Genomic DNA, 13481 nt, shown 5'->3' with positions numbered 1-13481 from the left:
TTGCACAAGAAGACATGAAAGCAAAGTCTAATGTATTGCTGTGGCGTCTCCTTTTTTTCTTTTGGTTTGGTCAGAGTCCTTGAATAATTTCCAGGTTGTTTTTCATGTAATCTGACTTAATTCCTGCATATTCTTACACTTTTACACTTACCTAACAAAGAACACCTTCAGGCAGGTGTTCCCTGCTGAATATGTACAACCAATTAACATTCATACAGTAAGCACTGTATTATGCCTCCATGGCAAGTGCAGAAAAGAAATAGGTATTTCCATCCTTCCCCCTCCCACAGTTGTTTTATTAGACTTTCAGAAATGTAATTCTACTCTTACTGACTCTGATGAAAATCAGGAGCTATTTCACCAAATCCTATAGAATAAAATGTGCTTAAAGTAGACTCAGAACAAGTCTCACAGTTCATTAAATCAGAATTAAATTCAAGCTCCCATCCTCTAGCTGGTCTTGCCTCAAAATACTTAGATCTTCTTCCACAGATTTCACATGGCTTTCAGAAAAAGGTGAAACACATGGAAAAAGCAGGTATAAAATAAACTTCTGTGTCAGTAGCAATATCTATTCCCATTTCTGTTGCAGTTTCCATGTGAGGATCCTGAAGTGCTTTTTTGAGTAGTCTTTCAGTCTCACTGTATTGTGGAGCTTCATTATGTACATTGTACCCTGAGGCATGAAGAAGTCAATACCACAAACCAAGGACACCGTTCTGCTTTCCTTAGAATTAGTAGCAAGTCTAATATGCCATTAATGGCAAGTATTGAAAACCAGCTCGAGAATTCAGCCTCTCTAACCATCTGCCAACACTCCAAGCCAAATTCTGCTATAAGCTCAGAGGAGTTTTTTCTGGTTTCTGCACCAGGTGGTATTTTGCTCACAGTTAATGGTAGATTTTGTTTTGTGTAGAGCAAACCTTGTGCTCTTCCCAAATCTAAGGTGGGGACTGAATTCACAAAAGGCACTGTTGCTCAAATTAAAAAATACCACTGTGTCACAAAACCAAGCAAAGCAAGAAATCCATTCATTACAGATGAGATTTACAGAACCCAGACCTGATTTAGTCTTGAACAGCAAAATCAAATACAGAGATTAAAGAATGAAATATGCATTCCACCTTTCATTTGTGCTGATAAAGCCAGTGAGAATAAGTTTGTGCACCTGCAAAAAAGACAACTTAGAACCAGCATGTTCTGTGTACTTCTCAGAGACAACTAGATATTACTTTTTTCCTTATTTCATATTACAGTAAAGGAGGTGATTCTCCCTTTCTACTCCGCCCTTTTGAGACTTCACCTGGAGTGATGCAGCCAGTTCTGGTGTCCCCAGCATAAGAAGGACACGGGACTGTTGGGACAAGTCCAGAGCAGGACTTGAAGTTGAAAGGAAAACTGGATCACCTCTCCTATGAGAACAGGCTGAGAAAGTTGGGGCTGTTCAGCCTGGAGAAAAGTAGGTTGTGTGGAGCCCTCAAAGCAACATGTGAAGGGGCCTCGAGAGAAGCCAGAGGGGGACTCTGTCAGGACCTGCAGTGACAGGCAAGGGGTGCAAATTGAAAGAGGGGGCAATTGTGTTAGATTTTAGGAAGACACTTTTCCTGGGTGTGGTTAGACACTGGAACAGGTTGCCTGGGGAGGTTGTGGATGGCCCTAACTTGGCTGTTTTCAAGGCCAGGTTGGGTAGGACCTTGCTCGGTCCCTGCCCATGGCAGGGGCAGCTGGGACAAGATGAACTGTAGGGTCCATTCTAACCCCTTAATATTCTATGATTTTATAGAGATTGTCTCAGTACAAAACCATCTTGAAACAAGCACAGATTTATTTTTCTGGATATATCCTGTCCTGGCTATTGAGAAAGACCCTAAAAATAAGTTACCATTTCCAAGCTCAATAGAGCTTTTAAATTCCTTCTCTTCACCCCTCAAGAAGAAAAGAGTTCCCTTTTTTTTTTTCTCTAGACAAAATTACAAGTACCAAAAATCCATTAATACATGTTGTGTGGGACACAAGATCAGGGACAACAGTATCTTTATGCTTCAGACTTTTGAGTAACAAAGAGAAAAAGTGTGCTTCCAAAAATCACATTAATTGAAAGAAACTTGCAAAAGGAATAGTTTGGTCCAAAATCTGCACTATTTCCAATGAGAAGGGAGCATGTAAAACATGCACTCCCACATCTTGTTCACCAAGGGCATAAAGCTACATACAAATCACATTCATAATAAATAAGGCAATAGAAGTATTTGCTAAATTTAATAATTACTTTTAAACCTCTGTCTTGGAGGAACTCTTGTTTTGTGCACCTGCAAGACAGTAAGATCTTAGTAAATAAATCAGTAGTTATCCAATAAGAAACACAAATAGCTCTATAAACACTTCTAGCAGCTTGTTTTCAAGTACAGAGTTCCAATCATAGAATACTTAAGGTTTGAAGGAACCTTTGGGAATTATCTTTTCAACTTACACTCAGTGGTGTCCATGTTATGGGAATATTACTAATCAACATAGAAAGAATGTCCTTTTTACACCTTGGTAAACACGATTCTTTCTTTGTCTTTTTTTGCAATAGCAAAATGAGCCCATTTATGCTCCAAAACACTACAAAAAAATCGAAACAATTGCACAATATATCCAGAAACAGGATTTCAATAAGGTGTGAAATCCTAATGGGCCTTAATAATACCTTCCTGTAGTGACAATTAGTTTTACTGTGGCCAAAACTGCACAATCTATAATGTATTTTGTTGCTGAAAATCTGCAGTGATTCAAAAATGTCACTGGATAAATTACAGTGTACATTAATAGAGATGAGATATAGGGCTCCAGAAAGGTAATCTCACCAGGAGAAGTCTCCAGACCCCAGACTCCAAAAGCTTATACACATCCCTAAATCCAGCAGAAATTAGGGAATTTCAGTGCTTTTGAACAGAAAATCTTTTTTTTCCATCTCCTTTCTTCCAAAGCTTACAGAGCACCAGCATATATGAAATCCATTTTTTTTGTCATAAAAAGTTATTTGAGCTAATAACAAATTCTTGTGGTAAGGTTAAGAAAAAACAGAAGAAACCCAGAAATAAAGAGGGAAGGACAGGGCATCACTCACGGTAGTCTGCTGTTTCTCAGCTTTCTCAGCTGCCTCATTGAGCTGCTTTTGAAAGGCTTCCTGGAGATTTTTCATTTCTTCCCTGGTTTGTTGGAAACACAGAACACAAACTTCAACACAACTGCCCATCAGGAAATAATCCTTCAGATTCAAGAAAAGGCACCTTTAATTATTCAGTGGCAGACAGATGGACTTTCCCTATGAGTCTTTTGAATAAAATCATGATGACCCTGTGAACTATAGTGCAAATACAGGACAAAAATGAGCTGTGATGGAAACTGGCCACTGCTTGTATCTGCTGAATAGACTCCTGGGCAAAGCATCTGTCAGAGGAGAATGTCTGGCCAAAAGGATTGGCACCAAAACACTGGGGAAAGTGGGCTATTGAAAATGCATTGCTATTATCAGTAAGAACCTGCTTTAAAATAAATAAATAAACAGTGCTCTGATAAAAGTCAGCCTTTTTAGAGACAAGCAACACAAAATTCAGTAGAAGACTCTGGCATACAAGGGGAAAAAACCAACACAGGAGAATTATTTGGATTGGGCTCTATTTGAAACCAAAAAGCCTCCTCTGCATTGCCAATGCAGAGAATTTCTCTGAACTGCAAGAATTTTCTGCTCAGAGAATATGACACATTTTGGAGCCATGATAAAGGAGTAGAGGACCATATTTTAAAACAGCTGCAGAGCTTTTTAAGGGTTGGTACTTGCATGGATAAACTTTCAGCAAAGATCAACACGAAACCGGGTTTACACACAGATAAATAACTTAGTCCAGTGTGAACTAAACTGGAATGGAAACCATCACTTTAAACAAGAGCAGAACTTGTTAGCTGCTGGATTATCCTTTTTAGCTGATAATCCTACTATCAGCATTTTCAGCAACACTAGTACAGAACAGATTTAATTGAAGAAGTGCTCGAGCAGCATAAAAACCAATTAGCACAAACAGATGCCATCATTTCCAAGTGTTGATGATGCACAGAATGAATAAAACTTGGGGCATTATACTTAGTGACCGAGTTTTACTTGCAACTTGGAAATCATTGAAGAATTTACATGGAATGTATTTAAAGAAAAAAAAATCTAATTTAAAGTCAGCAGAACCAAACTTACACAAGCTGAGATTCTAGCACTCTGAATTTTGCTGTGTCATTCACCATTGGAGAGCATAATCAAAGTAGTGCTCAGATCAAACACAACTCATGTTTGTCCAGAGAAAGATCATAAGATTAATACTGGACTATATTTTGAATTTTGGTTTCCATAATAAATAGATTTGAGCATAACACTATGTTCACCACTCTCCATTTACTGCAGATGAAATACAGTCTGAGGCTCCTGGAAAACAAACCCTGACCCTTCCTTGGTGAAATTCTATGAGGGAGATTCCTTGGCATATTTTAACACCTCCTTCATACACTGAATTTCTACACCTGTCTGGAAATGCAATCCAGTAGTCTGTAACTAGCTGGCAACAGCAGTAGCTGCAAGGCATTTCCTTGTACTATACTGTAAAGTCTCTTATTTTCTGAAGGAAGGACTGGGCTGCTCAGCAGCAGCTGGCAGATCTCTGTCTCTGGGGAGTGCTTTGGGCACTATTCTCAGTGGTTGCATCCCTGACAAGCAAAAGCCAACAGGTGTTTTTGGGTGGACCTTGAGAGGCTGTAAGTGGTGATTTGAGGAGGAGATTAGAAAGAATACTTGTAGTATAGAGTACTTGTAGTATGTAGCCAAATTTTCTCTTAGCAGACTCAATTTTCCCAACTGCAGTGAAGATTTATTTACCAAATAGCCCATTAATACTTTTAATCAATTAATCTATTTCATAAAAGGAAGTCACTCAACAATGGAATCACCACAAAAGCACCTGCAGGGAGGGTGGAGGATTGAGCTGGTGCCAGGGACAGCTCTGATGCTGAGGTGCTCCCAGCCACAGCCAAGCCACAGAACTGTTTAGACAGGACATTAGCTGAATCTTGCTTTTATGATTTAATAAATTCCTCTGCAATACCTGAAAGATCCTTATGTATTTGACCCTTTTCTATCACAGCAAAAGTAAGAATTTCTCTTGGTATTTTACTGTGGATCTCACATGTTGTGTATTTGAAGACTTGAAGGGCATTTTCTCACAAGGCCTCTCTATAGCAATGCAATTTTATACGTAGTTTTATTATTGACAATTTAGTATTGACAATGAGGTGGCCATGGAATTTAATTATTGCATTTCTAACAATGAAAAAAGTACAAAATTAATAAAATTTCTTATTAAATGTTTTTACTAAGGAAAAATATGAAGTATAGATGCATTCATTATGTACTATTTTTCAGCAAAATCAGTCACTACATTAGTTATGTTTTCTTGTTGTTAAAATTGTATTGGTGTTGCTATTTGCTGGTCTGAATTCCAATAATTAAGAGACACAGAATGATGAGAATTACCTGCAATGAAGCACTAGGAAATCTGAGACTAAGGACTAGGCTGGGAACTTGCATTTCCAGGCATGGAAACTCATTATTTTTGAAGTTCTCAATGATTAATTTGAAGTGAATACTTCTCTCTCTTCCTGATTCTCCTCCTCACAGATTATCCAGTGCAAGCATTCCTACATTTGCACCATGACTAGTGATTTGGAGTGTCTACATGCATGGACATTTAATTAAAGAGGCCTCAGTAAACACAGATCACCATCTCTAAATTCAGAGATCCAAGACACTTTAACAATTTAATTTTCTAAAAATTCTGTGGGTGTTTCTTTTTTTAAGGAAAATTTCATGACTAAATCTTCCTGAGAAATTCCAAACACCTTCCTTAAGCAGATATGTCCAATATAAACAAATCCATCATTTGTTTCAAAAAGAGTGTTATGGGTTCACCCAGGTGGGCCTAGATTTGGGCTCTGGAGTCTGGACTAGGCTGAAGCTGTCAGCTGACTTGAGCTGGGCTGAGCCAACAGCTGACCTCTTCTAGCCAGTAACTTTGTATTCCATACCACATTATGGCATCATCTCCAGGGCAGTAGGAACCAGTGTGGGAGTGGTTAAGGCAGTCGCTTCTCAGCCTCCTCTTGGGAGGACACACGATGCTGTCCCAGGGGGGATGGAGAGGACCAGGCCCACCACTGGCTCACAGGGTATCTCAGGAAAGTAAAATGTGTTGTTCTGGGTCTCTCCTTTCTGCTTGGGTTTGTCTCCCTGGGGAATAAGCTTCTTCTTAAGTAATGTGTAGTTAGGACAGTAGAATTTGTGTGTTCGTTAAGAAGTTGAGGTGGGGAACTTGTTGTAGATTTGTGTGAGTGTATATTTGTACTCTCTTCTAATTGTCTCTTTCTTTCTGTGAAAAATATATGTAGATTTAGTATAAATGCAGTTTGAAGTGTTTTTTTTTCTTTCCCCTCTCTTTTCCTCCCTTTCCCTGGTGTTAGGAGGGAGGCTTTTCTCTCTGTGCTTGGGGGGGTTGGCAGTTGCTTATCTCAAACCAAGACAAAGAGCATTCCCTGCCTTTATTTTACTGTTACAATCAGCAGATTCTGTAATACAGGAGAGGTGGAATTTACTGGTCTGACAGCTTTCAGTCAGGAGATGGAAAGAGAAGGAAGGAGGGAAGGGTCTTACCTGTGCTTTTGTCCCAGTTCCAGAAGTTTCTGTACATCATTTTTGGTTGATGCTTCTTCATTTTTCAAAGACTGATAGCAATGAAAAAACTCTATTACCAAAGAGATTTTTAATTATTTGTGAAATCATTAATTTGTCTGTTGTTAATAAAATATTCCTGGTGAATTACAGACATTGCCACTTATGAAAAACGGAGGAATAGCTCAATTGTCTTTGACTGTAACTAAAGCACAACCAACTCTACACAGCTGTTTTTCAAATATTAAAGGAGAGCTAATCAAATAAGTAAATTTAGAAACAGACAAATGACTGAAAGCATTAGAATTGTATGAAAAGGTCAGAAGATAATACTACACTCTTTGCTCGTATCTGGGTGTCTGCAGTGCTGAGTCTGAAATACCTCACAGTGTAATTTGCTTCAGCTGTGCTGCATTCTAAAATAACTTTGCTACAAGGAGAAACACATTTCCCTACAAAGCAAGAAGTAAACCACTACAATAATGAGTGATAAAGTACTCAACACCTCCCAACAATCCAAAAAAACCCCACAAACACCAAAAAACATCCCCCAAGCCCCACCCAAACCCAACTCAACCCTAACCAAACCCCCAAAAGACAGAAAACTAAACCCATAAAGATCAAAGAGTTCACATGGATTAAAACCAGAAAAGTCTGGGATATAAGACAGTTTAACATTGATGCCGAAAGGGTTTTTTTAACTTTTCAATTTTCATATTTTGTAGATTTTAGAGACACAGTAGATGCAATGCTGTAAATTTTAGTGAATTAATATTTAGCAGCTTGTAGCACAAAGTCCTTCTATCTCTACCCCTGCTCCAGAACAGGCAGCTGAGATCTGCCAGCTGTTTAGTCTCTTCCTCAAGGTACCTGATTAAGGCATATCAGAAGAGAACATAAACATGGAGCAGCGTGACCCAAAGCCCTGGAGAGCATCCAAGAGACCTTTGTGTACTGAAGAAGAGGAGGTGGATGAAGACAGAGGGTCCCAACGACCCCAGCCCCAATTCAACGGGGGTGGGAACTGGGAGGGGACAGAGGTGGAACTGGACATGTGGACAGTAGTGATTGGATAGGTTATATTATAAAAGCTCTGGAACTTAGAGCTTGCTGGCGCGCGCGCGTCGATGTATTCCTGGATGAGCGGGGTTGCTCATTAAAGTGCCTGCCCATTATCTTATCTCCTACAAAAATTGGCTCGGAGTCTTTTTTACAGACTTCTACGGCAACAACATAAAACATGGTAGAGCACAGTACTGACACACAGCAGCAGTGCTCTCCTGTGAAGAGATACAGTGCTGCTGATTTTATTTTCCCCATCCAGCTAACATCAACATGAAGATAAAAATGTATTGTCAGGAAAATAGTGTCCTCTAAAATGGCAGAAAATACAGAGAAAAATCTAAACTGATTGAGTATTAACACCTACAGACTATTAGGAAAAGACAGGTGTGCTCTCAGCTGAATATCTCACGGGGTTTATGTTAAGTACAAAAATAAAAAATAAACAAAATAATAATTATTCACATATTGAATATTAAAAAACCCCAACCCAACCAAATAAACAAAAAATCAAAACAAACAAAACCCCCCCAAACCCCCGCATCCAGAAACAGACATTTTTTGGAATTAATAGGTAACAGTAAGAAAATGTTGAGGTAAGTAGTTCTACAGAAACTGAGACAGATCCTAACCTGGAGATTTACTTTGATTCCCTGAAGTTCTTTAGAAGTCTTTGACAGTTGGTGAAGTATGTTGCTCCTTTCTTTAAAGACTTCTTTCAGCTGTCTCTCCAGCTCTTCATAGCCCTGTCTGACAGAGAAAATAAAAGCATCAGATCATCTCAAAGCATTAATCAGTGCATCTGAAATCAGTCTCAGTGCGCTCAAATCTGATTAATTCCAACACCCTTTAGAGACTTCAAATTAGACTGTGTTCCACTATTCACCCATATAATCTGATTTCTCCTAACTTAGATAAACAGGTGTTTTATATGCCAAAATGATGTGCTGCTCCTGAGGGTGCAAATTATCTGCCTCAAACACTGCAAATGATGTATTGTCTGTGAGGAGCAGGAGAGAGAATGTTGTGCTTGGCATGAGGGGCGGGACAGAGTCAGATTTTTCCTACTTTAGAAGATATACCATGCAAGAAGCAAAGGAAAACTTTGGAAGTATGAAGTTTTGAGACATCCAGTAATCTGAAGGAAGAACAATTCAGATCTATTTTAGCTTTGTAAAGTTTAATTAATTCTGTAACTTCTTCTCACTTAAACCTCCCTGCAGTATAACTTAGAACTGACAAATATGCTCAGAGGAATCAAAACTACTTATTAATTAACAGAGGAGTCAAAATAATTCTATCCTTTTCAAAATGGTAATTTTTACTTGGAATGTAATCTTATATTTTGAAGTTTTTATAAAATCCACAGTGAAATAAATTCAATTCATATTGCTTTACTTTGAATGAAATACAAATCTATTTCTCATAATCTGCTTCAGAAAAAAAAAATCACATTACAGTTAATGATAAAACAATATACTTTCCCACTAAATTGTTGTTTTGAGGAAGACCAATCAGTGAACTGATACATCTATTCCTTTACAACTTAATTATATTTTTTTCCTTTTTGCAGTACCTCTGCTTCTAAAAAGGGGAGAAAGAATCTAAGAGTTGGAACACATCACTAGTATTTTGAGACTCAAGATCTTGAAATTAAGCAGGAATCTTAACACTAATGAATTTTAAATCCACACTTTAGCAAAGAAACTAATAAAGGCCAATTAAATTTGCTATCTAATATCAGTACTATCTACTTTAAAAATAGCTCACGAAATGTGACAGATTTATGATATTTTTGAAAAAAAATATTATATGTCAAATGTTACTATAAATAGCTAGAAGAGATGACAATGAATGAAACACCTCCTTCATCCACACCCACAGAGCTTGTAATTTTGTTTATATATAACATTTCTCCTTTTTCCTACTGAAGTTCCTTCTCCTACATTCTCCTGTATTCTGACAGATGATGTCATCATCCTTAAAGACCCATATGCTTCATTCTGACATGCAGATATAGATGAGTTGTTCTTTCATTTTCAATCTGTGCTGGTTTAAAGATAAACCAGCAGGAGAAATGGACCCACCACAAGAGAGATTATAAGTCAGAGTTACAATTTAATGAAAGATATTACAATAAATACACCAACACAAAGAAAACTTGCTTTTAACTCACAAACCCCAGCAATATAACCCAGTGTCCTGGGGCACAAACCCAAAGGGGTTTGTTTGCCCTTGTGCTGAGATCCGCGTGGTTCCCCCCAAGTCCAAAGCAAAAGGAAGTGAAAAGCCTGTTGGTGCAGGTGAGGGCTGTAGTCTGGTGGGGAGTGGTGGTCTCCTCCCATCGAGGTCCTGCTGCTCCTCTGGATCCAACCAACCACTCCTGAGGTCTTACCCACCACTTATGTACCCTCAGGGAGCACCCAGTCCCTCCCCCAGGGCAGGGACTCACAGAATGGGTGAGCTTTGATCACCCCCACACAGTGATAGCTGGTCCCACCTGCTGAACTAGGACAATCTTCTCCAACTTCAGTGGAATTTTTCTGATTAGGTTTTCTGATTAGTTCTTCTAATATCTGATTCAATTACTTTACATCTTACATTTTTTCTTAATTAGATGAAAAATCTCATTAGTTAATCAAATACAGAGGAGTGTTCTTGTATTCATCACGACAAAATCTCTGTATTTGTGTTTATATGTTTTGTAATTTATGTGTTTTCAGATATTAAATAAATTTTACTATGCCATGACTAAAATATTGATTTCTTTTCTTAACCTAACATTAGATTTGGAAAATACATTATGCTTTTCACACAATAACACAGCTGCAGACTATTGGCATGCTGATGTGGAAGAGTGAAAAACCTTCCAAAGAATGCTTATCAAATGGATGAGAGACTAAAATTTGGATAAATTCATGACTAGACCACAGTATATACAAATGTACCCTTTTGCACTTGAAGTGCACCTTCTTAGTTTAAATCACACAAGATCTCAGTGTAGAAATTGAGGTGACCAAGGCAGATGGCCTGAGCTGAGGGTTGGTTTGTTATCTCACGGGTACAGAGTTGAATTTCACTGGATGAATATCTGGGTGCTGTTCTTGGACACAATGCAGAGTCAGAGCTTGATATCAGAGCTTATATTGCCTAGAATGAAAAACTTTTGAGGACCTAATAATTTATAGGTCTGATAGCTCTGCCTTGTGCCTTCATTCCTTCAGCCCTTTAAAAACAAAATCATCTGATTGTGTTATGACCCAGCCCTGAAGGTGAGGGTAACTGAGGTTCTGGTTAATGTCAGTGTTACAAACTGAGATAAAAAGCACAGGAATTGGTTTCTCTGCCCACTGCATGGCCATTCAGTGTTGTACTGCAGTGTATTTGGGGTTCCTGATTTCACAGTAAACTTTTCCTTAATATACCTCAGCTGTGGTTTGGCCCTCTGGGACACCTGTGCGTATCAGCTGTTACAGCAGGGTCACTGAGGCTCTTTCTGATATATCCCTTGGGGAAGACTACAGGGAATTAGACATGGAATGACTGGTATGTGTGTGTTTATATGTATATTTTAGAACAATTGGGTTGCAATGGAAGGGAGGTATGTAGCCATTTTGTTAATTATTATCTATAGTAAAATAACAGTAAAAAGTATAAAGCTATCCCTCAAGAAAATGTCTAAGAAGGCAATAGAAGGCATGAGAGTAGATAGTGGAGATGAAGGATGTCACCACCCATGGGTCCAGTGACAAGCTGGGCTCTGAGAACCTGGTACAGTGGAAGATGTCCCTGATCATGGCAGGTGGGTTGCAACTAAATGATCTTTAAGGTCCCTCCCAATCCAAGCCATTCTTATGATTCTATGATCTACTGAGAATAATCTATATAATTTTGTGGTCCAGGCTTGATTTATTACAGTTGAAATAAAATTCAGTCAGTGTGTATATGACTATAGCAGGTTAAGACTGCTTAGGCAGACTTCAGTAGCCAACCTATTCTAAATTTAATAGGCCATAAAATATTAGCAGCGCTGCTGTATTTTGTTTAGTTTCCACACAGGTAGTATCTAGAGAGCCAGGCCCTTTGCATCTATTTCATCTGATTTTTTTTAATGCACTCACCATAAATAAATCAAAACAACCTTGCACCTTTTTGGCAGACTCTTGGCACTGTAGAATCAATGACTCACCGGGGAAAAGATGCAATTGTCAGTTCCTATCAATGGGTAAAGGAGCAAAAGGAGATTTCTGAAAAATTGCAGCTGAATTAAATATTCATGAATCATCATGAGTGACAAGATGCTGACAAAAATAACCCAAAGGCAAAAGCAAGTTGCATTCATCCACTAAAAATGCACAAGAAACAAATCCCAAAGATTTAACATTGTGAGAAAGGACTGCACAGCCCCTGTGATTTACTTCACATAAAAATAATTCCTTCTCCCAAACACACAGGTTGGTGTGCTGAGCCTTTTTCCTTCTTCAGCTTGTTATTCAGTGGGCACTTTGTCTGCAGCAAAGAGTCCTAACTGGATTTATACAGCTGTAATATGGATCAGACACATTCTGAAAGGAAGTGGCCAAACTCTTTACAACTATTCATACAGAGACTGCATAAATATGGGCTCAGCCTCTGGGTGTAGAGTCAGTTTTTTGGATTGGTTTTACTGGATTTAGTCTTCAAATTTAGCACATGGAATTGTTCTTTTTCTAACTGTACTCTTTTCAGTTCTGATATTCTTCATCATTTATGTCCATGATACTGCCTTTGGTCTGATTTTCTATTGCATATCTAAAACTTTTACCAAGACCTCAGTGTTACTACCCTTAAATACATCACAGTTACAGTCATCTCCTGATAACCAGAAAAGCCTTTTTTCAAAAATATCTTACTATACACTCAGGTTAACGTTTCAGTTGCAGCTAGTTGTATAATTTAATCCTATAGCTGCTTTGTAATTTTACCTTCCATTTTTCTATTTAATAAGAAAAATAACCTAACAACATCATGACTTCTACAGAAAATGATAGAAAAACTCTTTCCGTCCAAACTGTTGTGTCAGTTGATGTAAAATAGAAATATTTCTACTTTACCTGACCAAACTGTCAATGGGCATCCTCTGAAAGTCTATTTAAATGATTTAAATGATTTAGTTCAGTAAAGTTCACTGATCAGCTTTATTCCATGTGAGTTTAATCAGTACTGCTTTCAGCATGTTTATGTGAGGGAAATTTGGAGCAACAAAATGTAAACCAACTGGTGAATACAAACTATGAGGAACAGAGAGAAGTACCTGGGGAACAAGAGAACTGGCAGTTTCAAAAATCTGTTATCTTGTGAAGCATTAAAGAGAAATGCTGAAATTAAAAAAAGAAGGATAGGTTTATAGCTTTTAAAAAAGAAAAAGTGCAAAATAAATGAAAGGGACATAAAAGCAAAAATCTTGCTGACTTGTATAAGAGATATAAGATTCGGCCACAGAAAGTTATCCAGAATAAGCTGCATGCAGAAAACATTGCAATATATCACAATAGTTTGTGTCTCTTCTTTCACCAGATGCTACATGTATGTGCTTGTTTCTGTTTCCCTCAAAAATGTACTGAAACTGGTTTATAAAAGGGATCCATAACAAGTAATAGCTGCTCTTCCCATTGGACCATATTGATTTTCCCCT

At 38.1% G+C, this 13481-nt stretch overlaps 1 protein-coding gene across 2 annotated transcripts in view; it reads right to left on the bottom strand.

Annotated features, from left to right (window-relative positions):
* The window catches only part of LUZP2 (leucine zipper protein 2), a 137404-nt gene that overhangs the window by 81500 nt on the left and 42423 nt on the right, over positions 1-13481 (bottom strand). For both annotated transcript variants that reach the window (XM_071559262.1, XM_071559261.1), the window contains exons 2-4: positions 8440-8557; positions 6728-6798; positions 3110-3191 (exon numbers count right to left, since the gene is read on the bottom strand). In XM_071559262.1, the coding sequence (XP_071415363.1) occupies positions 3110-3191; positions 6728-6798; positions 8440-8557 (271 nt within the window). The remainder of the gene's footprint in view (positions 1-3109; positions 3192-6727; positions 6799-8439; positions 8558-13481) is intronic.

This window comes from Pithys albifrons, chromosome 6 (assembly GCF_047495875.1).
Source record: "Pithys albifrons albifrons isolate INPA30051 chromosome 6, PitAlb_v1, whole genome shotgun sequence".
Taxonomy (NCBI): Eukaryota; Metazoa; Chordata; class Aves; order Passeriformes; family Thamnophilidae; genus Pithys; species Pithys albifrons.
Note: the sequence above shows the minus strand (reverse complement) of the source record. Positions and strands in the feature narration are given on the sequence as shown.